The sequence below is a fragment of the Chrysemys picta genome, chromosome 3, assembly GCF_011386835.1.
Source record: "Chrysemys picta bellii isolate R12L10 chromosome 3, ASM1138683v2, whole genome shotgun sequence".
NCBI lineage: Eukaryota > Metazoa > Chordata > Testudines > Emydidae > Chrysemys > Chrysemys picta.
In genome coordinates this window covers 64146803-64172292 of record NC_088793.1, presented here as the reverse complement: position 1 = coordinate 64172292, position 25490 = coordinate 64146803, and the positions used below count along the sequence as shown (strand labels likewise).

Below are 25490 nucleotides of genomic sequence, written 5' to 3'. Positions count from 1 at the left end.
GTGGCACCTTAGAGACTAAGTATCAGAGGGGTAGCCGTGTTAGTCTGAATCTGTAAAAAGCAACAGAGGGCCCTGTGGCACCTTTGAGACTAACTGAAGTACTGGGAGCATACGCTTTCGTGGGTAAGAACCTCACTTCTTCAGATGCATCTGAAGAAGTGAGGTTCTTCTTGCATCTGAAGAAGTGAAGTTCTTCTTGCATCTGATGAAAGTGAGGTTCTTCTTGCATCTGAAGAAGTGAGGTTCTTCTTGCATCTGAAGAAGTGAGGTTCTTACCCACGAAAGCTTATGCTCCCAGTACTTCAGATAGTCTCAAAGGTGCCACAGGACCCTCTGTTGCTTAGAGACTAACAAATTTATTAGAGCATAAGCTTTCGTGGACTACAGCCCACTTCTTCGTATCCTTATGTGATACTTTATGAACCAATTCCACAATTTTATTGCCTCAGCACTGAGGAAATGGGATCTTGCCCTTCTTTGGCAACTGATATAAAACATGAAAGCCATGCTGTCTGTCATGACTGATGGATCTGGGTCTCATGAAAAGAAGGAAATGAAGACCTGCATTTTTGACCACTCTGAGCTCTAGAAAGCTGATATGGAGGGTGGTCTCCTGGGGTGAGCACCTGCTTTGTGCTGTCAGAGCACCGAGTTGCACCCCCCATTCTAACAGAAAGGCATGCGTGGTCATGGTTACTGTTGGCATGGTTGGAAGAAGGGGACCTCTGCCCCTGCATTATGCTTAATCTTCCACCAGTCTTGGGAATGTTGTACCTGCTGGGGAACAGACTTGCTTGTCTAGACTGTATCTGTTTGGAGAGTAAACTGTTCTGAGCCACTCCTGGAAACAGTGGAGGTGTAACCTGGCATGCTCTGTTACAACAGTGCAAGCTGCTATGTGATCCAGAAGCTGAAGGCAGTTTTTGACTGAGGTCAGAGCTGTCCTGAATCATTTTTGATAAGTCTTGATAATACCCAGAACCAGTCCATGGTGAAAGATGCCCTGGATGTCAGGGAATCCAAGAAGGCCTCTATGAATTGTACATTCTGAACAGGAGTTAGTATGGATTTTTTTTATGTTCAGCTGAAGGCCCAGTTCCAAAGACAGAGAAAGTGTTGATCTTGTGGCGGATAACACCTTTTGGTAGGATTGACCCGAGTAGCCAACTACCTACAGGAGGAATACCACAATAGCCCAACGACGCAGGTAAGCAGCCACTACCTACAGGACCTTCTAGAACAGTGTTTCTCAATGACCGATCCGGGGACAGGCACCGGTTAGTGGCAGCCTCCTTGCCAGTTCCTGAGATTTTCCCAACACAGAATATTAATATGTAAAATGTAAAGGTTTTTTTGTGCTTGCATTTCACATCACTATATTCAATTATTTCTGAACATAAACAAACCGACTACGTTGCCATCGTGCTGATATGCAAAGCACATTTGCATGCATTTGTTGGAAGGAAGTAGTTAGCAGTGAGTGAAAGTTAAGTTCTAGTAAAAAACTTACTTAGCTAAACCAGACAATGTCATTGTCAAAGAAGTTTCCTCTGGATTGATTTTTTGGGACTAACAAAAGTTCAGAAAAATAGAGATGCGAGTGACTCCAAACATGACAAGGAAGAAGGGTGAGAAAAGAAAGGGAAACGTTCGGCCTTCAGTCAAAAATGTGATTCGTCTTACATGAGTATGGATTTGTTGCAAGTGAGGATGTAGAATAGCTGAAAACTCTGTGTTGTGTGTGGCACAACTCTAAACAAATGATGCTATGAAACCTTCAAAAATGATTTGACACATTGAAAAAGACAGTTACCTGTTTCGTAACTAGTGTTCAAGATGTGTTGCTCACTGTAGGTGTGTGTGCTCACAACATGCACTGGTGCCGGAAGTTTTTCCCTTGGAGGTATCCGTAGGGGCAGACTCTGGCACCCTGTGGAGTGGTGCCCGTATGGTGCAGTATAAGGGGCACTGCCGGCTCCCCCCACCCTCAGTTCCTTCTTGCCGAAAACTCCGATAGTGGGGAAGGAGGGTGGGTCATGGAATGGACATGAGCAACACATCCCGAAGAACACCAGTTACGAAACAAGTAAAGGTCTTTTCTTCGAGTGCTTGCTCATGTCCATTCCATTGTAGGTGACTCCCAAGCAGTGCCACCGGAGGCAGGTCAGAGTTCATGGATGTGTCGATTGCAACACAGCTCTGCCGAATCCAGCGTCATCTATGTCCTGCTTCGTAATGGCATAATGTGTCATGAACGTGTGTACTGATGACCACATAGAGGTTCTGCAGATGTCCTGGATGCGGACATGTACTAGGAAGGCCGCCAAGGATGCTTGTGCCCTGGTCGAGTGGGCCTTTATTATAGGTCGTGGTTTGGTCCATGCCAACTCATAACAGGTTCGGATGCACGATGTGATTCAGTTAGAGATCCTCTGCAAGGACACTGATAAGCCTTTCATCCTGTCTGCTGTCACAATAAAGAGTTGGGTCTACTTGCGGAAGGCCTTGGTGCGCTCCAAGTAGAAGGCCAGGGTGTGCTGGACATCCAAGGTGTGCAGCCGCCTCTCCTCCGCAGTTGAGTGCGGCTTTGGACAGAGAACCCAGAGAAAGATATCCTGGTTAATACGAAAGTGAGACACCATCTTAATCCAAAACACTGGGTGGGGTCGCAGCTGGACCTTGTCATTGCAGAAAACCGTGTACGGGGGCTCCGAAGTGAGGGCTTTAATCTCAGAGACTCGTCTCACTGAGGTAATGGCTACAAGAAAAGCTACCTTCCATGACAGATGTGATGAGGAGCAGGAGGCCAGTGGCTCAAAGGGAGGCCCCGTGAGCCTCAAGAGGACAAAGTTGAGGTCCCATTGCAGAATCGGGTCCCGAACAAGGGAGAAGAGCTGGCTCTAGTCTTTTCAGGAACCGGACAGACATGTCATGTGAGAACACGGATTTTCCCTGGACCTGTGAGTGGAAAACCACAATGTGTCTGCCAGGTGCACCTTGATGAAGGCAAGTGCAAGGCCTTGCTTCTTAAGGTAGAGCAGGTAATCAAGGATGGATGCACAGGTGACCATGTCAGGGAAATGCCATGCTCCTCCGCCCACCAGGAGAGCTGCCTCCACTTTGCCAGGTAAGTCGCTCTGGTGGAGGGCTTTCTGCTTTCCAAGAGGACCTGTTGTACCTGGGTGGAGCAGGCTCTTTCCTCCGGGTTCAGCCACTCAGCAACCAAGCCATGAGGTGGAGGGAGGGAAGGCGGGTGCAGGAGCTGACCGTGGTCTTGTGAGGGTCCATGAGCGTGCCGAACCAGTGCTGGTGAGGCCACGCTGGGGCAATCATGATGACTCTCGCCTTGTCTCTTTTGACCTTTGCTAGGACCCTGCTGACCAGTGGAATCAGCAGGAATGCGTACATTAGATCTCCTTCCCATGACAGAAGGAAGGCATCGGAGATGGAGTTCTTGCCTAAGCCCTGGAGAGAGCAGAATTGCTGGCACTTCCTGTTCTGTCTCGTGGCAATCAGGTCCACTCGGGGAGCTCCCCATCATCAGAAGAGTACCTGGACGACCTCTGGATGGAGGGACCACTCTTGAGGAGAGAGGAAGAAGGACCTGCTGGGGCAATCTGCCAGCGCATTCTAGACGCCGGGGAGCTGCGATGCCTCAAGGTGGATGTCACTGATATGGGACTTGCCCAGGCATCTCGGACAGCTACTATGAGGATTGCTGATGGGCATAGTTTTCTTTAGAGTGATTGCAGGGTTTGAAGCCTGGGAATCAGGGCATGCTCCATCTCTAGGCTAAGTCCTGTCTGGGACGAACTACCTACCTACACTAAGGGAAACTAATAACTTTTACTATTTACAGGGAAAAGTTCGTATCAACGGACTGAGAAAGAGGAAGCTTGCCGAAGCAAGAGGATGTTCCAGCACCGTCACTGGCGGTAATAAGGAACTGACGGTAGCGGGAGCATGTGGCATCCCTTATACCGTGCCATACAGGCGCCACTCGAGAGGGTACCAGAGATGGTCCCCTACGGATACTGCTGAGGGAAAAACTTCCAGCACCAGTGCATGTGGCGAGCACACGCACCTACAATGGAATGGACATGAGGAAGCACTCAAAAAACCCCAAACATTCAAATGTAAAAGAAAAGCCAGTGGAATTCTTCCAATGGAAACAAGAGGAAGTAAAGGGGCAAAAGATAGTATTGCACACGCAGTAATGTTAGATGAAGATTTGTTAAAAACATCGTATCTGCTGTCCCTACACATAGCTAAATGCAAGTCACCATTTACAGGTGGTGAAGAGCTAATCGTGCATTCAATAATTGATGTCTGTCACAAAGTCTTGGGTGATGCAGCTGCCAAAAAAGCAAGTTGAATTCCACTGTCAAATGATAATGTCTCACATCAAATCACTGATATTGCAGAATATATCAAAGCTCAGTTGATAGAAAGGGTGCAAGAGTCAAGCTGGTTTGCAATTCAGTTGGAGAAGTCAATGGACATTTCTAATGCAGCATTTCTTATTGTTTATGTGCGTTATGCCTATGAAGGCACGTTTCATGTGAAGAACCCTGCTGTGAAGAACTGCCACAAAACACAAGAGGTGCAGAAAGGTTCTGGGTCCTAAACGTGTATGTGACAGGACACAGACTTGAGTGGGGCCACTATGTTGGAATTTGCACAGATGGAGCAGCCACAATGATAGACAGACATTCAGGGGTAGTAGCAAGAGTGATGGAAGTTGCACCAGTTGCTCAAGCAACACACTGCTTTATTCGTCAAGGTCTTGGCAGTCAAGAAATGGTCTCCAGAGCTTAATGATGTCCTCGGTATAGTTGTTAAAATTGTGAATTTTGTGAAAGCAAATTGACTAGTTCTCGCATCTTTGCTACAATGTGTGAAGAAATGGAGTTCAAATACCATCACTTATTATTCGCTGAAGTGTGGTGGTTATCCCATGGCAAAATATTTATCCGAGTGTATGAACTGCAACGTGAACTTCAAGCCTTTCTGTCTCAAAAGAAGTCTCCTCTGACAGCATACTTTCAGGATTTACAATGGCTCACCAAACTTGCATATTTGGCAGATATATTTGATCACTTTAATCAGCTCAATCTCTCTATGCGGGGAAGTATATCGAGTGTCTTTGTATTGGCTGCCAAGATCATGACCTTTAAAAAATTAAGCTTCAAGTCTGGAAAGAGAGAGTCAGGCACGACTGTTATGACATGTTCGCATCTTTTGCATTTCTGGCTCTTGATGACAGTAAAGAGGTGGATCTGCTTCTCCTCTGTGAAATAATGGTATCACTTCTAAAATCAGTTCTCCAAAAGTTCGAGGACTATTTCCTATCATATTCTGATCCAACGAAAGGAAAGCAATGGGTTCATGAGCAATTCTCCTCTCTAGAAACTGAGACCTCTCTATCATCATTGGAAGACAAGTTGCTGGAACTGTCAAGTGATGAAGGTCTGAAGTTACAGTTTCATGAAGTTACTCTACCTGTTTTCTGGATCACAGTCAGAAGTGAATAACCACAACTCATTGAACTCGTTGTCAAAACTTTGCTCCTGTTCCATTCCACATACCTCTGTGAAATTGGATTTTCAGCAATGACTGCAATGAAAACAAAAAACCGCAATCAGCTGAGCATTGAAGAGATGCTCCGAGTGTCCTTGTCAAACATTCATCCCAGGATTGAAAGACTTGTGTCTACAAGACAGGCACAAGCATCTCATTAACAGTATGGTGAGTGAATCCATCTGATTTTTTTTTTATTATTGTTTTAAAACTGAATCAATTGAATTATCTGTATAAAATGAGGTATACAATTGTAGACAAAATTATTGGTACCCTTCATTTTCATACCACATAACTGATTGAACTCGACTTTATTTTAACAAACAAACAGAACTGGAGTATTGGCCCTGTGTTGGTAAGAAAGAAAGAAAAATGCTTTACATGCAGATAGTACAAAAAAAGAAAGGCCTGGCAATATTGAAAAAAGAGCAAGAAATACCAGTGAAACACTGTTCATTTTTTCCCCCTCTCAAGCAGTCCATGACAGTTGAGGATGACAGCAAGCCAGTCCCCGGTATCAAAAAGGTTGAGAAACACTGTTCTACAACATTCTTGGAGCCGAGGAGAGGCGGAAGGGGAGCACCAGATACTGAAAAAGATCTTGGCCTACCACAAATGAGAGGAATCTCTTGTGAGGTATGTGTATCACTATATGGAAGCATGTGTATCACTACATATCCTAGAGGTTGAAGGCAGAAAACCAATCCCTTAAATCTAGAGACGCAATTATAGCTTCCAGGGTCACCATTCTGAACTTCGTGGATCTCACGAATTTGTTTAGGAGTCTCAGATCTAAGATTGGTCTCCACTTACTGCTCTTCTTTGGTACGAGGAAACAGTTCAAATAGACATCCTTTCCCCTGTGTTGAGCGGGTACTGGTTCTATTGCTCCTAAACAAAGAAGAGTGTTTATTTTCTGTCTTACTAGGAACTTGTGAGAGGGGTCCCTGAAGAGGGGCAGGAAAGGGGAACGAGGAGGAGAGAGGGAGGGAAAGTCAGTGGTGTAGCCTGATATTGCTTCCAGCACCCATTTGTTCAAGATAATATATTCCCATGCATGCTGTAAATGGGAGAGTCAGTTTCCAAATGGGTGAAGGTGGGCAAAACAATGAAGCTGGCAGGTTAATGAGAGGGGAATTCGAACCCTCGACTGTCCCGTCAAAAGTGTCATTTTGATGACGACACCTGTTGTGAAGCTACATCAGATGGGTGTATAGGGTCTCTTTCTCTTGAACCTGTGCCTCCTTCCTGGGAAATTCTGTGGGTCTCTGGAATCCAGAGAATTGCAAAGGGCGGGATCTTTCGGCCGTTTGCAATCTGATGACCTTCCATTTGTTTGCAGGAGTGTAGATGCCTAATGAGCGAAAAGTGGTCCTGGAATCTTTAAGGGTATGTAATGACTTGTCAAGGTTCTCTGCAAACAACTTCAGTTCATCAAATGGGAAATCCCCTACTGTATTCTGGACTTCTTTGTGGAAGCCAGACAACTGTAGCCAGGAAGTCCTATGCACCATCACAACCGCGGAAATGAAACGGGCTGTAGTGTCTGCAATATTGAGAGCTGTCTGCAACAGTCTTCTTGCCACTAACTGTCCCTCAGCAACCGTGGCCTGGAATTGTTCCCTTTTATCTGGAGGAAGGTGTTCAATAAATGATTCAAACTTTGTGTAGTTGGTGAAGTTTTACTTAGCCATCAGCACTTGATAATTCATAATCTCTGCTGCAGGGAGTGGACTTTTAATTGAGTTGTTTGCCTTCCTTGTTCACTGTGTCAATAACCAGAGAATTGGGAAGTGGGTGAGAGAAGAGGAATTCAGAGTCCTTGATGGGGACATAATATTTTTTGTCAGCCCTTTACAAGTGGGTGTCATTGTAGCCAAGGTTTGCTAAATGGTTCCAGCAGAGACTCATTAATAGGGAGGGCAACTCTAGATGGTATCACAGAGTGCAGAATGTCCAACAGCTTGTGTTGGGATTCTTTGACCTCCTCAGGGGATATCTGCAGAGAGTCTGCCACCTGCTTAATGAAGTCCTGGAACTGCTGAAAATCATCAAACATTGATGGTGGAGGAAGAGGCATCAGGGTCTCATTCGGCAAAGAAGATGAGATTGTGGTTTGAGGCATGGCTTCTGTGTCTACCCTGGTCTCCTGTTCCTCAAGAGGAGAAGCTTGGATTGCTTTATTATCCTGCTGGGATAGGGTCGGGGCCCTAGAAAATGGCGGATAAGCTGGCCAGGGATCCCAATATGGCCAGAGGTCCATACGGGTGAGGGAGTGGCATCCAGGGTTGCTCCCATCAGAAGTCATGAGGCCCCAGAACATCTTCCCTACCCTTTCAGCGTAAGGGTGCATCTGAGAATCCTGCAATGAAATAGATGAAGTGGAGGGAAGTTCATAGTCACCATTCTCTTCTTCTAATGGAGGAGCTCCCACAGAAAAGGGAGGCGATGGTACTGGGGATGTAAAAGGAACTGGAGACCAAAGGTTCTTAGTACTGAAAGGTGCTTGGTAACTGCCAGCAGCAGAGACTTTGGCTCAGCAGTCACTGTTAAGTCTTGTTGGTACCTAAAATCCTGGGGTACTGAATGTTGCTGCAGCATTGATAGATGTTGCAGTACCAAGTGTGATAATGGCATTGAGCGGGGCTGTGGTACTGGGTGTTTGTCCTTTTCTGACTGTACCAGAGGCCTAGGGTGCTTTGTAGATGGCACTGAAGAGGCTGGAGGCATACACAGGACCATGACACAGTACCATGACGGAGACTAGAGTCAGGTGCAATGGTACCGGTCTTCTGTGCTTGCTGATGCCCCAGCCAACAGCACCAGATTCTTCCCAGAGCCCTGTTTACCTTTAGTACTGTGGTGTTTTCTCACCTCACCTGCACCAAAGGAGCCTCTTGCCGCTATCGTACCAAGCCTTGAGGAAGACCTCTCCAAGGTTATACATCTGGCCAGAGACAGAGGTCTTTTTGAGAGAGAATCCCTGGAAGGGGAACTAGAGCTCCTCTTCTTAGAGGATCTGGAGGAGAACTCTGAGGATTTCTCCTTTCTAGGAGAATGTGGCACTGGCTGGCGACAACAACCCAGTTCAGTGCCACTATCCCACTTGGTACCGCAACATATATTGGTGCTGCAGCATCATTCGGTACCACAACACCTATTGGTATCACATGACTTTACATATGTGATAAATGAAGGAGGGGGTAGCCCCCATTTATGAACACCCAGCCAGCGAGTTAGCTGTAAAATCCCTCTTGATGTCTGTTCTCTGCTTGCTTTACCTGTAAAGGGTTAACAAGCCCACAGGTAAAAGAAAAGGAGTGGGCACCTGACCAAAAGAGCCAATGGGAAAGCTAGAACTTTTAAACTTGGGAAAGAAACTTTCCCTAGCTTTAAACCAGGTATGATTATAAATTATCAATTCATATCTCGAACCTACTTATCTGGAGCCTCAGATATGCAAGTAAAATTAGGGAATGTCTAAAAAGACGCGATTAGGGTTATTTCTTTTATTTTGGCTTGTGGATCTCCTCTCTGCTAACCACACATGCTTTTGTTTGCTTGTAACCTTTAAGCTGACTCCCCAAGAAAGCTATTTTGGGTGCTTGATTTTTGGAATTGCTCTTTTAAAATCTAGCAAAAGCCTAAGTTCCAGATGTATTTTTTCCCTTTTTGTTTTTAATAAAATTTACCTTTTTAAGAACAGGATTGGATTTTTGGTGTCCTAAGAGGTTTATGCATGTTGTTTGATTAGCTGATAGCCACAGCTAATTTCCTTTGTTTTCTCTCTCAGCTCTTCCCGGAGCGGGGGTGAAAGGGCTTGAGGATACCCCACAGAGAGGAATTCCCACGTGCTCCTTCCTCGATTCAAAGTGGTTTTTTTGCATTTGGGTGGTGGCAGCGTTTACCAAGCCAAGGTCAGAGAAAAGTTGTAACCTTGGGAGTTTGATCCAAGCCTGGAGTGGCACATATTAATTTTTAGAATCCTTGCAGGCCCCTACCTTCTGGACTCGGAGTGACAGAGTGGGGATTCAGCCTTGACAACATATCAGAGAGACTTAACAGTTATTGTTGAACCAGAGTTTCCATTGCTGGCAGGTGGAAGGGATGCTAGAAACTCCCAGAGACAGATGTCTTAGAAAGGTAAAAATTGATATCACCGGTATGTCTAAGGAGCCTTTGAAAATTTAACTTCTAAAAACTAGATAAACAGCCTCTCAGGCATTTATACATGATAAAGCTGGGGGGGGGGGGGGAGGAATCCTATTTTTAAATGTTTGTTGACTCTAGCCTAAAATTTTCAGAGGCACTTAAGGGAGTTAGGTGCCCAACTCCCATTGACTATAGTCATTATTTGTTCAGAGCTTTGTCACAGTCACTACGCAGTAAAAAAGGAGGCACCTCTTCTATTTCTATCTGTTTCTCTTTCTTCCCCATCCTCCTCTCTCCATTTCCTTTCCCCTTTCCTATCTCTGAGAATCTCCTGTCTTTTCTCCACATTTCTTTCCCTCTAGCATCTCCCAAGTCTCAACCCAATGTGCTTCACTTCCACCTACTACTCCTATTCCATTCACAAAAGTGACCAGTGATTAAAGTCACTAATGTTCACATTAACAAGTCATCACTGGGCTTGAAAATTGATACTGCAATTAGATTAACTGGGGCCATGGGTGTACATACCTGTCACTGTTTCAGGCTGTCTGCAGACTCAGGCAGACATTATTACAGTGGTTAAATTCTGGTCACATTTGGAATGTTCCCTGCAGCTATGAGGGCTAGAAACTACGCTTTCACTTAGTAAAAAGTAAGATTCTGAAGAATCTGAATGTGTTATGCGGGTCACCTAATACATCATCCAGGTTGTCTCTAGCAAATGACCTATCTGTTTGACACCCATGAACTACATATTTGAACAAAAGTAGGCAGATTACAAATAATGGGCTCCATTAGTCTTAAAGATTAAAAAAAAAAAAATCTCCTACCTTACTCGAGCCACCGCTACCTATTTGTTTTAATATGGTGTACCCTCTTCCTTTAATGGCCAGGCATTCATTTGTAGGTATAGAAGCTGAAACCTGCATACAGAAAAATTAAAATGAAAATAGCTATTTGTGCAGGTGCTGTGAAACTTGCTAGAAGCTTGCTCATTAATACTGTAAACATACCAACTGCACTGCAAACATCCCAGGCCCTGAACAGTACTGTGGGGGGAAAAAACCAAGCTAATTTAATTAATCAGTGCATATACATCAGGGAACAAAACTAAGATTTCATGGGCAATCTTACTTCTGGCATTTCGTAAGATGGTACTTGACGAGACAGCTTTAAGAACAGTTTAAATTATTTTTTTGATAGCTACAACCATGTTATACACACATCTTCTTTACCAGATCAGAGATGTGTCATTGAGCCATTCTAAAATTTGCCTTTGGATTACAAAAATATGTACTAGTTTAAAAAAAAAAAATCAAGTTGTATTTCATTAAAAGAGGAAGTAGTATGGCATTTGTTTTATGAAAACACATATGTGCATCAGTTTGAATTTCAGCCATTGGTAGATTTCAGATCTAGATATTGAGAAACCTTCTTGACTAAATTAAGGTTATGCGAATTTAGCAATTATCAGAATTGGCAGATGACTGTTAGACGATCAATATTTTCGGACAGCAACATATACTTATGAGATAACACTTATTTTCTCAATGGAGATTTTGAAATCTCGATGAAGGTTATCAAAATATTGCTAAGTAACAATATAATTACAAAAATCTTTGTGGCTTTCCCTATCAAAGCACTTAATTCAGGGCTTGAAAAATCCACCCAACACTTAATATCTTGAGGACGGAAATATCTCTTTATGTAATGATACTTCCTATGTATCCAAAGCCAATCCTTATATTTAAAAAATAAAACAATATTGTACTGTGTTCAGTTTACACTTTGCCAATTCACTTTTGTTCAGTAAGTTTAAAAAAAAAAAACTTACTATGTTCATTATTTCTGTATACTTTCTTTCCTTCATTCCACTTTTACTTTAATATAATAGATCATGGTGCATCTTTTCCTGCACTGTTTTTGGAGTCCTAAAGTTTCCTTTTGCCTCCTTCCACTCCATTATACTCCTCCTTTCTCTCTTTGTATTGTGCGCTTCACATCCATCTCTCATTTTCTGTCTCTTCCTCTCCCTCACTTCTCTTTTCTAACTTATTCCATCAATTTCACCCTTCCCCTGGCACAGGGTTTGAAAAAAGAGGAAAAAATTCTTAGGCACCTAATAGCCAGAGGATTAAAATTAAGAAGATGGGCCCCTCTGCCCAGGGGTAATGCCCTAGTGAGAAGTCCAGCCTACTCCCCAGCCCCATAAGTAGTGGGATTCCTACCAGGATCCTGTCCCTGGACTCTTAGTTACTCCATTTTTCAGACAGTCACCTGCTAACATGTTTCTGAAACTGACCCCTCAAATCACACTGGCTACTAGCAGGGAGGAGGACCATAATCTCTTTATTTCCCTTTTCCCTCTGCCTCCCTAAGCTTGCTGGATGCTGTGAAGGTGGAAGTTTCTGCCTTCTACCCTTCTGCTAGCCTCTTTTTGGATCCTTCTTGGCAGTGAATAGCTCCAGTACTTCCCAAACCTGAGCAGAGTGAAACACACCTTATTCTTGCCAGTTTTGTCTCTGTCCAAAGGGGTCTAAAACAACAGCAAGAAAAATGGACAATAGATAGTTCTACTTTAATTCAATTGGCTGTTGCAGCAGAGAGATACAGAAGCGAGCTGTTGGCAAACTCGTGAAGACATCACCGCACTTGCATTAATTTACATTTGGAAGACTACTTTCACAACTGTAAAGGATTAAAAAGTCCTCCACGCCACCTTTAAAATGAAGCTTAGATTTCACACATATTGACTGAATTCTCCCAAGAAATCTTTTTTTATATGGCTTAAGGGATTTTTCAAGCCCTGACCTAATGTAGTTAATATAAATTTCAGCGAAATGGCATAGAGGTAAAAATAGTTATTCTTTTCTGATTACGGCAATATGAACTCTACCATATTCCTGCTCCAGGTAGGTGATCTACAACAGCCTTAGACATAAATGTAAAGGTGAACTAAACTATACAAAACACACACCCACTTCTCCCTTATTGAATCAAGAGAAATGTGGGGCTGAAAAATCTTGGAAAGAGGTAAAATTTTTTTCAAATGCAAGGAGATACAATTCAGGTTACATTACCTGTAAGCCAATTTGGCTTTGAAATGGAGTTGCTGGTGTATGTGGCTGGAAATATGGAACCTGATTATATGGAGTGGACACTTGACACGCTGGTGGGAAGTCATTCTTTACAACTGGAGTTCTGAAACTGTGGGAAATATCTGTCATCATCAAATAGAGGTTTGTACCTAATCAGTATTACTATAAAAATATCATAATAAATACTACTACTACCACCACCTAGCTATTTATAATGTTTCTCATAAGTAAACTCAAAGTACTTTAGAAGAGGAGGTATCATTCACATTTTATAGATGGGGAAACTGAGGTACAGGTCAAGTGACTTGCCCACAATCACCCAGCAGCAGAACTGGGAATAAGAACCCAGGTCTCCTAATTCCCAGTCCAATGCCATATCCGCTAGGTCACAATGCCTAGTATGAAAGTAGGTCTATTACAAGTTGAAATCTGTAGTACTTCCTAAAATCATGACAGTTTATCCAGTCTGTCACTGAATGCCTGTCACTACTATATTCATGCTCCTATTCATTAGTACAGTTTACTATATATAGGCTCTCAAACTTGAGATGAAAAAGTACCTCTCAAATGTGAAGTACCTTTAAGTAAACACAAATAATATTTAATCTTCAGAAATATTTCATAAATGTTAACTAATTGATCAAAACACCTCTCTGAGGTATTCTCCTCCTGCCCAAAAAAACTGGGAAATGAACATACAAAATAGTTAGAAAACCTAACCATGTTCAGAGGCAGTCTTTGGTTCAGACCTATACCTGGAATTCTTTAGTTTCAAGCTCACAATCTTTTACTCAAATTTACACATTTTAGGATGAAGAGACTGGTCAAGATGTAAAACATCAAAATGTGAAGAAATGAGTGCCTAAAGTTGAGCACCAAGGTCCATATTATGGTACCTATGTATAGACTTAGCAGGTTTTTAAAAGTCTTGGTCACTCAGTGTATGTTGATATATCCAGATAACACATTAGAATAACATTAAGATTGCAGAATGAAACACTCAAAAGTTAGGAAATGCCAGAATTAAGGCTCACTGTACAGTCTTCAGTTTGGCTACCTTATGCATATATATTACGATACAGTCTTTAATTACATCCCAACATACTATTTTTTCCACTGGACCCTTGCCTCATTCAGTGCAAAGAATTGTGCCCACTGAACATGCAGTCAGACAATATTTCTTTTAATCATCATCATTCAGTGCGGCCCCATTCATCCTTTACTGCAAGCCATTCTTCACAGAATACAGAATTATTCATTTCCTTATGGGTTTTTCTATGGTGCTCTCACTAAAGTATCCAAGTGCTCCACAATCATTAATGAATCTTCATAACATCCCAGTAAGGTATATTATCCCCGCTTTACAGATAGGGAACTGATCATCTCTGTGTAAGACCAAAACTGGGAAAAGTGTGCATTAATTTTAGATGACCAACTTGACACAGCTCGGACTGAGTTTTTTGTTTTTGTTTGTTTGTTTAAAATTACATAGAGGTTTTTTTTTTAAAACAGTACTTAGTATGTTCAAAGCACAGCTCCTTTTGACTGCAATGCTCAGCCCTTCTGAAAATTCAGCACCAAGAAAATGAGGAAGACAACTAGCGGCCAACTGTGAAAAGTCTGGTTTAAATGACTTGCCCAGCATCACACACAAACCTGGTGGGAGAAGTGAAAATGGAATCCAGGATGGCATTCAACTACCTCACCCATGAGACAACCCACTCTCTTCCTGAAGTCCTCTACTTCATTCATATCTTCCAACTTCCGCAACAAACAAGGCAGGGGTGTTATAAAAAGCCTCATTCACTACGCAATTCGGATCCCTTCCCAGAGTACAGTCTATGAGTATGAAATCACGTAATTAAAGAGCGTCAATACATTTTCACAAGGTGCCTAATTAAAGGTTGCACGGGCAACCTTTAATTCTGACATTTCCTTACTTTTGAGAGCTTAACTTTTCACCTGTATGTTCTTTTAGCACTTTTCTGCACATAAAATGCTGCAGCAGCACAGCTGCACCACTGTAGCGCTTCAATGAAGACATTACTTACACCAACGGATATCTTCCTTCGGCATAGGTACTCCACCTCCTCAACAGGCAGTAGCTAGGTTGATGGGAGAATTCTCCCATTGACCTAGTGCTGTCTACACAGGGGGTTAGGTCAGCTTAACTGGATTGCTCATAGGGGGTGGATTTTTCACAATCAAACAACGTAGTTATACCGACCTAATTCCCTAGTGTAGATCAGACCTCTGTGTAGTTTTTTGTTTTAAGTTTCTGAAAAAATTCTATTATGTGGAATCATTGATTCACACATGGGCTCATCAGCTGAGCTGGCACAGCACAGGATCCACAGCACAGATCTCTATCACTTGAACTAACAGTAATTGGTAGCAGTAATAGGCTGTTTGCTTCTATGTGGACCAGTTATTAGAGGAATGAGAGACACTTTGCCAGTTTCACAGCTATATGCTTAACTGCAGAGGAATGCCAAGACTCAGAAATCCTGGGATCTAGTCCACATTCTGGATGGGAGAGTGCTCTAGTCATTGCAAACCCTTCTGCCCTTGTTTTCCCATGGCTCCTTTCTCTCTCCTCCCACCCCTCACTCCAAAGGGCCACAGGAAGATGGGAGGCAGGGACACATGGGGATGGTCGAAGGGGGCTGAAGGACACATGGGAAAAGGAGCTGCAGGACACACAGGAAAAGGGGCAGATGTGCCTGACTCAATGGGAGATCCTGGCTTAATCCAAGCATCTGCATGAGGGAGGCTTCCCAACTCCCTAACAATCCCCCCGCCCCTCCCAAAAAACAACCCCTATTCCATACTTCTCCCACCCATAGACAACAACCCTCCAGGTTCACTCCTAGGTTCCTTCCCCCTCTCCCTCAGCTCCTCCATTACCCCAACTCCACAAAGCCTTTTCACTGCTTCTGAGGGGTGGGAAATACATTTCTGTAGTGTAGTTTAAATGAATTACTCAAAGTTCTGTATTAATATGCCTAGTAAGGAATCTGCCAAATAAAACCATTACCTGAATCTTTTTTTGTGTCTCTGTATTGTTACAGATATACTTGCTAATAGGTATTTTGAAATACATTACCAAAGTAATTGAAACAGGGATGATTATATTGTGTTATTTTGACAAATAAAATATGCAGAATTTGGTAGAATTTTCAAATATTGGTCATAAAATTATTTATTTTTTTGGAGCAGAATTACCCCAGTAGTAGCATCTAAACTTTAGGTTTGCAATTTAGAGGCCCTAAACGAAATTATCTTAATAAAAGTATTACAAAGTTACTGTGGTAAGTCCATTTAAACACAAACTTAAACACACACCCACCCACACCCCCACATCCACCCTTACCAGGCCATATAATCATTCAGCTTGTTGTTGCTTGGTGTTCCACAAAAATACACTGGATCTTTTCTTTTAGGAGCAGCTTCTACTGGCGATGATCTTTTTGAAATGGGAAGGATAGGCTGTTCAAAACTTGATCGCTTTCCCTAACAACAGTAAAGTAGGTTGTTAGTTCAGAAATTCTCACGTAGAGTAAGAGCACATTAGTCTCAAATTTTTGGTATTACTTAGTGAGCGTGAGCTTTTATGTAGCACTGTAGATTTCTGCATCCATAGCAATATGTAAGAAAACAAGAGAAAGTGACTAGACAAAACCACCACATTTTACATTTCTATACAAGAAAATAATGAAGTCACCTCTGTGTAGCTCTTGTGTGTCACTTCTGGAATCTCCCATTTCTTTGCAGATGTAACACAATTTAGTTTTAACTGCTCCACTTGTTTTCTGTTACTTCCAAGAGAACTGGACTGTTGCTCATGATTTTCCAGATACCTCAACTCTGGTATCCTTTGCTCCTGATGCTGCACATTTGTTTCTGAAATAAGTCATTTTTCTTCTATTATTAAAGGAGACAGATTTTAAATTATGTGCACCTCATTTTCTGGGTGCTGAATTTGACCTAGAGGTCTGATTCGCAGAAGGGGTGAGTGCTCACATTGGCAAATAAAGTTAGTGGGAGCTGTGTTTTGATCATATAAAGTGCTCTATAATGGCAAGTATTCTAAAAAAATCAGATCCTAAGCAGCTCACAATGGGCACCCAAAATTAGTGGACATTTTCGACTTTAGTGTTTGTGTTTCAGTTCCCCATTAGTAAAATGGGGATAAAACCCCCTTATCTCACAGGGGTGTGCTGAAACTAAGTGTTTCTGAAATATTCAAATACTATAGCGATGAGGGACACATTAAAAACCCACGCAGAAGTTCATAATTGGGTCTTCAGAGCAGGGTTTGAATAGTGTACAGTAAATAAGGCATGGGGCCACCCATTGAATAATGGAGGAGAAAACAAAATATTGAATCGCTCATTGAGTGTCATGCATTCTGCACCTTGAATGAAGCAAGGGGACCCTATCGAAAAATTGTGTATGATTAAGCCTACATTTTAGTTACAGGTATTTTTAGTAAAAGTCATGGACAGCTCATGGGCAGTAAACAAATATTCATGGCCCATGACCTGTCTATACTCCTGACTAAATCTTGGGGAGGGAGGTGGCCCAGGGGTGCCGCAGGTGCTCGGAGGGGGGGGGGGGCATCCTGGGACCCTGCTAGTGCTGGGGTGGGGGTTGGCAGGTTCCCTATCCAGCTCCACACCTCTCCAGAAGCAGCGACATCCCTCAGCTCCTCGGTGGAGGCCTCCCCCCAGGAGCTGAGAGATGTTGCCACTTCCGGGGAGCCCCCACAACCCCTGAGGTAAGTGCCGCCCAGAGCCCTCACCCCCCTCCCACGCCCTACCCAAACTCCTGCTACTGCAGGGGGGCTGGGGGGCAGGGGAGGAGGAAACTGCCCCAGCAGCGGCCGGTGCAGCTGGCCGCTGCACAAGTCACAGAGGTCACGGAATCCATGACTTCCGTTACAAACTCAAAGCCTTATGTATGATCGTGTAATTAAAGATTGTATGATAATGCATATGAACATGGGGGCCATATTATAGTTGCACAGACATCCTCAATTCAGGCATTTCTTACATTTTGAATGATTGATTTTGCAATCTTAATGTTCTTTTCATGTATGTATTATATAAATAACTAATGCTAAAAAGAATTTTACCTTTTGATGGCCTCTGCAACTAACTCTAATCAGCCTTTGAGTATATAAACTAATCACACTGTTATTTTCATATAATAGAAGTGGGTGAGTTGTGCAGTTTAAAAATGTTTTACTGAGTATGAACTACTTTTTGTAATAGATTTTTACTACAGACAGCGGGTGTTTTCATGACTGATCAAATTCTGCTGTTGGAAATAATCAGAAACTAGCAAGAGGATTATTAAGCACTTTGTTAAAATTTGTGTGTGCATTTTGTACCCAATGAAAAAAGTTAATAGGAGCAAAAGAGGTGGTTGCAAGTATCCTTTTAAAATAGTAGGTTTTTTCAAAGCTGTTCTTCATTGTTAGACCTTGATCATTTAGATAGTTTCCCAGAAACGATCTCCTTTAAACACTATAAAAAGAACAGGTAAAAAGAAGGTGGTTTAAGTCACAAGCTCTCTATCACCGAGTTTTAAAGAGTAGGGTAATATCTTGTCCACTGCTTGGAGTCTTCAAGTAGAGCTTTAGAATATTTCCAGGATTTATCAAAAATATTACAATTATCTATAATAAATTAGCAAAAGTTTTAAACTATATGAAATACTGCTGACAGGAATCTAGGGCACTCAGCTGGCGCTGAAGCTTTTTTTTTTCTTTCTTTTTTTAAATAGCTGGTGCTCAGACACAAATAGATACTAATCCCAACAGCGGCGGCAACTGCTCTCACTGAAAATTTAAATATAGGGTCAGAATACCATCTGAGGCTTCAATATCACCATTTTTACTATGAACAGGCTTCTACATTTGTTTTGCCTCTTAAACAGAATAAAGAATTAGACTCCTAATCAATACTACCACTTATACTCTCTTGCTCTCTCTCTCTCACACACACACGTTTATAGGCAATATTTTATCTTAGTAGTGGTATTTGGACTATGCAGGTAGGATGACAATGGTAATCTGCATAATCTTGCAGCAAACACAGGGTCAGGTCTCTTTCCGTCTGCCCCAGACTACAGAAGAACCACTTTTCAACTGAAGAAATGAGTGGAAAAAAGGAGGGGACAAAACAGCAATCTATCCAATTAAAGAGCAGTGTTGGCTGCAAATAAGATTTATTCTATTCTGTTTGACCAAAGGTATGAATACTAGAATACAGGACCAGAGTGGGGAGTTGAGGCAGTTTTAAAACATGTGGCAGTGGAATTTTGAATTTAACTTCCAATATCTGAGACTGATTAGTGTCTTGCCTTCCCTGTCCCTATACACAATTAAATAAGAGTGGTAATTAGCCAGATCCAAAAATGCCTAATATGTTCATCTGACTTTTGTTTGTAGGAACTGAAAGTGTGAATTAACTCAGTGCCATTTTGTCAAGGGCAAGATAAATTAGAGTTGCCTGAAGGTCTCTTAGGGATTTTCAGCTATCTAAGAGCAAAAGGGAAGAGATAGTCTTTAGTCTCTGAAAGTTAGCTGATATAACAAAATAATTCTTCTGGTCTATTTCATTTATAAAATCTATAAAGAAAGAAATTGTGGCAGAGATGAGCTATTCTTCAGGGGAAAGAAAATACACAGACAAGTGTTTTCACATTCCATATTATGTAGATTTAGAAAATAGCAAATACCTCAAGGCAGGGAACATAAAATGGTGTACAAGACCTTGAAGCATTTATTAAAACTCACTGAATCCATTACATACTACCTCACCTGACGAGATCACCACCAATGTTTTTAAAAATATTAAAAGGCATGTTACAGGCTCTTTATTTAAGAAGACAGAGAGAGGACGATTTCATTTCATGGCTCTCAAAGGGATCAAAGAGCGAGCCTGTTTCACATTTGAAACACAAGACTCAAAAGTAGGAATGTAGGGTAACATTTTAAAAGAACCTGACTGAAAGTCAGTGAGACTTTGGTTCCCAAGTGCCTCAGTCATTCTTGAAAATGGTACTTGGGCACTTTAAAATTTTTTATCCTTGGTCAATATATTATTTTTAGCCAGAGCTACTTTTAGTTACTACTGATGAAGGCTAAATTCATGCTGGTAACCTAGATAAGAGTTATGCATCCATTTCTAGTCTAGTAATCCATCTAGTCTGATGATAGGAAATAGCATCCTCCAACTTTGTTGTATTGTTTAGCTGAGGAGCTGGGACTTTGCCTTTGGCTTTTCGGGGGGGAGGGGCGTGGGGGGGAGAGAGAGAGAGCAAGCATGATATTCAAATTGCCAAAAGTCTTGCTCTCCAAAGGTCAGGATTCATGTAATTTTCAACACCCTGCCTACTCACAAAGAGCTAACAAGGACAGAGTAGATGAACATTATATACAGGCACATCTGTTACAATTCCTGCACTCAGTGGTGATAAGTTATCAAGCTTCAGTTTTAAACAAACACCTCTACCCCGATATAACGCGACCCGATATAACATGAATTCGGATATAACGCGGTAAAGCAGTGCTCCGGGGGGGCGGGGCTGCGCACTCCGGTGGATCAAAGCAAGTTCGATATAACGCGGTTTCACCTATAACGTGGTAAGATTTTTTGGCTCCCGAGGACAGCGTTATATCGGGGTAGAGGTGCATTTACAGTCCTTTCTTGGAAGGTTGACTTTGCCCAACCTCACCCCACAAAAGATAAAGAGGAATTCATATTTTTAAATTCTTCCCTCATCACAAAAGTAGTAAGTATTGGCTAGTTATAAGGTTCCCTTTAGCAGACATTCTAAACAGAACAGCCCACTTAAAATGCTTGTTCCATTTTGGATTGGTAAAAATTTAGTCTTAATTAGGACAATTACCTTCTTTTCTTTTTGTTGCAAGACTTGAATCTATTTTATTTTTTAGGGTTACAGTTGATTCAGTTGCAGTTTCTAAACTCTCTTCATCTGATATCTGTGATTGTACAGAGCTTTCATCTTGTAAGGACTAAAGAAAACAATATATATTTGTAAAAGCATCAAGAAAAAACTCAAACACAGTATCTAAAAGTCATTTCCTTGTGATAATAGTTTGCCACGGATATACCCCATACCAAATAAACACATTATTAGTTCTAAACTTTAAATATATGAACACATTGAAGTTTACACCTGTGTAATCATTCCAATTATTACCCTTCTCTAAATTTTCCTATTTCTGGTATGTTTTTTTCCTTTTTTAAATAAAGTGAAGCAACCAATAAAATAGTTTTAATATTCTTAATCCAATTGTAAATTGTTTTATGCCAACAACAAATCTGCAAATCTTGAGCATTCTCTTTTTAGTTAATAAATCCTGATATTAATATTATCTTCTTGACTACCACTGCACATTGCATTATTTATGGCAAGAGACTTTTCTTCATTTGTCTATCTCATCATTCCTTACTAGCTTAGGAAAAAAAATAATCTTGTGAACACCTCATATATGAAATTCAAAGTGAAATGCAAGGGAATGAATGTTTGAAGAAACAACTTGAAAAACCAGTTACTATAGGATAAGTAACTGTACTTTCTTCAAATGATTATTCACAGATTCCACTCCGGATATGTAGCAAACAGTCATCCCAGCACTAAGAGGTGAGAACAGAGGCCTACCTACCACAGTTTCTATCCAATCTAGAAGCCTGTGAACAGTGAGATGTGAAAATGTGACCTGACCTACATATCCCCACTTAGCATATCTGAGATGGGGACATTAGCTAACTGGGCCACCAAGGCAGCTGAGGTTGCTTGGGCATGGTAGAGTAAGCTCTAACATGTCCATATGGGTCTTTCTTGGCCAGGCCATAACAAATCTTAACACAGTCCAAGACGCATTTAGAGAGTTTGTGCCAATTGTCCCTCAGCCCTTTCAGTAAACATCACAAAGAGCATGGCACTACGTCTGAATGATTTAGACCTGTCCAAATAAAAACAATGATCTTACAACATCCAGCATATGGAGTCTCATTTCATTCAGGGAAAACCAGGAGATGAACAGATCGGTTAATATGGACGTCAGAACATTTTCGGCAGGAGCATGGGGTGAGACCTGAGGGCAACTGTCCTTGTGGAAAGATGTATATGGCAGGCCCACCCTGCATCTCCCCAGTTTTCTCTAGTCATTGTGATGACTGACAAATGATAGAGGAAGAGAAGGTTATTCACCTTGTGCAGTAACTAAGGTTCTTCGAGATGCGTGTCCCTGTGGGTGCTCCACTTTAGGTGTTCATGCGCCCCTGCGCTCGTAGTCGGAGACTTTTAATAGCAGTGCTGGTTGGGTCGCACGTGCGTAGTCCCTGCCTCGCGCTGCTGCAGGCAGTTAACCGATGCTGTGCAACCAACCCCCACTCAGTTCCTTCTCTACTGCAGAGACTAATAAGGAAACTCCGAAGTAGAGGGGAGGAGGGAGAGTAGTGGAGCACCCATAGGGACACACATCTCAAAGAACCTCAGTTACTGCACAATGTGAGTAACCTTCTCTTCTTCTTCTTCGAGTGCTGTCCCTGTGGGTGCTCCACTTTAGGTGACTTCAGAGCAGTGCCCTCCGATGGAAGGAGGGGCTTTGGAGTTGAAGTCTTGACCTCCGATAGTAGAGAGCATCCAAAGGAGGTATCAGACGTTGCCTGTTGTTCTAAGGCATAGTGCTGTCTAAAGGTATGGGCTGCGGCCCAGGCAGCAACTCTACAAATGTCCGCGATAGGTACATTGTGCAGGGAAGCCGTGGAGGCTGATAAGACTCTAGTGGGATGTGAGTGAATCCCCATGAGGGATTGGCAGTCGCACTAATGATAGAGTTTTGTGCGATTTTGGATCTATGTGGAAAGTCTTTGTTTAGAGATGGTGCTCCTTTTGGAGCATTCAGTGATGGATAGAAACAGTCTGGGTGATTTATGGGACGGTTTAGTCCTGTCTATGTAAGAAGCCAATGTCCTCCAAACATCAAATTATGGAGTGTGTAATGTGTTCTGTGTGGGGTTTAGTGGTGTGGTCTGAGGGAGACTTTATCTTCAAAAGAAGACCATGTATGGGGGTTCTGCCGTGAAAGCCCAAAGTGCTCCCACACGTGTGACAGATGTCATTGCCACAAGAAATGCTACTTCCATAGAACGGTGTAGCAGTGATTATGTCATCCTGGGTTCACATGGGGAAGAGGTGATGATTCGAAGGACCAGGTTCAGGTCCCATGGTGTAGTAGGCTCACATAGGTCAGAGTAGGCATTATTGAGTCCTCTGAGGAAACATTGGGTCAGTAGATGGGTAAAGACGGGATGGCAATCCACCTTGGGGTGGAACATTGTGATGGTAGGTAGATGGATTTATTGAGCTCATGGATAGGTCTGACCGTTTGAGTTCTAATAGGTAACGCAGTATAGAGGGTAATGTCCCTGGATGGAAGTCATCCGTTTTAGTTGGCACCAGGCCTTAACTCGTCTCCCTTTCAGGGTGTATGGGAGACCGTTCATTTCTGTTCAACTGTGTAACTATATTTTGTACCTCCTCTGAACAGGTCAGCTCAGGTTCCGTGAGCGATGGAGGAGCCAGGCTCTGAGATGCAGTTTCTGTGGATGCAGGACACAGTCGGAGTCCTGGGGCACCAGGTGACACAGAAGTGGGAGTTTGATTAATGGATGCACGGTCATGCTGAGGGAGTAAGGATACCATGGTTTGGCGAGACCAGGATAGTAGAATTACTGTGGCCTATCCAGCCTGATCTTGTGGATCACTCGGTTCAAGAGAGGAATAGGAGGGAAGGCATAGAGAAGGGGAGCGTTGCACTCAAGGAGGAATGCATCGCCTAACGACTGCACATCGAGACCTGCACCAGAACAAAAACGAAGGTGTTTGGTATTTTGTGCAGTTAATAAAAGGTCTACTGAGGGGAACCCCCAGTGTTGAAATACATGCAGGAGTACTGTGTTGTCGAGCTCCCTTTGCGGTCCTGAGAAATTTGTCTGCTGAAGGTATCTGCTGTGGTGGCGTGGATATTGTGTCTGATGCACCATCGTCAGGGTTTTATGGCTTGCACACAGAGGTACTGTGAGTGTGCTCCCCGCTTGTCTGTATATATAATACAGACAAGCTAAGGCTTCAAATAGCCTTGACTTGATGAGTAGCAGGAACTGGGAGCAAGCGTTGCGGACAGCTTGAAGTTCCAATAGGTTTATATGTTGAAGGGATTCCGCAGGGGACCAGCAGCCCTATATAGAATGTGGGTGCAGGTGTGCTCCGCATCCCAGGAGTGAGGCATTTGTGGTCTGAATGAAGGGTGCCCCCGTGCATATGTTGGTCAGTTTTGCCCGATATCGTGGGGTGTTTGTTTATGCTGTGCCTTTGTGGAACAAAGTTGATACGTAGCCTTCCTTGTAGACAATGGATGTTTAATCTGGTGTGTCTGACAGCAAATGTTGTGGCTGTCATGTGGTCAAGGAGATGGGGGCAAGTCCTGGCAGATACCTGTGGGTATGAGGCTGGTGAGAGTGAAAGAACATTGTCTCGGTAGTGAGGCTATAGCCTCGATAGAGTTGAGGTGGGCCCCAATGAAGTTCAGTTCTTGCACTGTTGTTAGAGTGGGCTGTTTGGTATTTATTAGGAAGCCCAGATTCGTGAAGAGGGTTACCACCTCTTCAGTGGCTTGCAATGCTGTTTGCTGGGTTGATGCTTTTAGCAGGCAGTCGCTTATAGCGTATAGTGTGACCATTTTGAATCATGTTTCTGACTAACGTTGAATTATCGGAGGTCGAGCATTGGTCTCCATCCATCAGAGTTCTTGTTAGGGGAAGTTGATGGTTGGTATGCAACTTGAGAAGTAGATTGTTGTCCCCTCAGGGCCCGTGTCTGCGACCCTGTGAGTCAAATCACCGCTGTTGTTGTGAATACATTGGCCAGTGGTATCATTGGAATGTAAAGTAATTTCTCTGTTTCCTCTTCGGTTTGGGGTTATAGGTTCCCAAGGATTGGAGAGTCACTTGTGAGTCCGTGAGTGAGTGGAGTGAGTCATCTGCCTTTTTGGCGAATAATTTGGGCTGGCAAGTCTTCCACCATGAATTGCACCTCTTTGGGGAAGCCAGAAAGATAGAACCATGAACTTCTCATTACAACCACCGTCGACACAGATGTTGCAGCCCTGTCCTCAGAATCAAGTGTTGCAAATTGTTCTCCCTTGTCCTTGGCAATACAATTAATCAAAAACTACATTTTTGTGTAGTTTGTATAGTTGTATTTTGTTAGTAATGTCGCATAGTTGGCTATGCGGCGGTGAGGGGCGGCCAAGAAGTAAGTCTTATTGCCAAAACTGATCAAGTCTTTTCCAGTCCTTATCATGAGTTGTGTTTCAGGGCTGATGTTGCATGCCACGTTGCTGGACTGCATCTATCACTAAGAAATTATGCGCTGGATGCGAAGTCAACGCCCTTTGTTGGTACACACCTCCTGTCGGACCTTCCACCAGCTGGAGGGGCATCTGCAAGGGTCCACAGAATGACCCTTACAGGGTCCATCAGTGCCTCATTCATATGAAGGGAATTTTTTTTTAAACAAAGCAGATGTATGCAAAAAACTCACTAGCCCATGCTGTAT

At 42.8% G+C, this 25490-nt stretch overlaps 1 protein-coding gene across 3 annotated transcripts in view; it reads right to left on the bottom strand.

Annotated features, from left to right (window-relative positions):
- TTK (TTK protein kinase) overlaps window positions 1–25490 on the bottom strand; it is a 110683-nt gene that overhangs the window by 38156 nt on the left and 47037 nt on the right. For all 3 annotated transcript variants that reach the window (XM_024114290.3, XM_065588084.1, XM_024114300.3), the window contains 5 exons: window positions 20751–20877; window positions 16555–16733; window positions 16204–16343; window positions 12813–12939; window positions 10563–10655 (listed from right to left, as the gene is read on the bottom strand). In XM_024114290.3, coding sequence (XP_023970058.1) covers window positions 10563–10655; window positions 12813–12939; window positions 16204–16343; window positions 16555–16733; window positions 20751–20877 — 666 coding nt within the window. The remainder of the gene's footprint in view (window positions 1–10562; window positions 10656–12812; window positions 12940–16203; window positions 16344–16554; window positions 16734–20750; window positions 20878–25490) is intronic.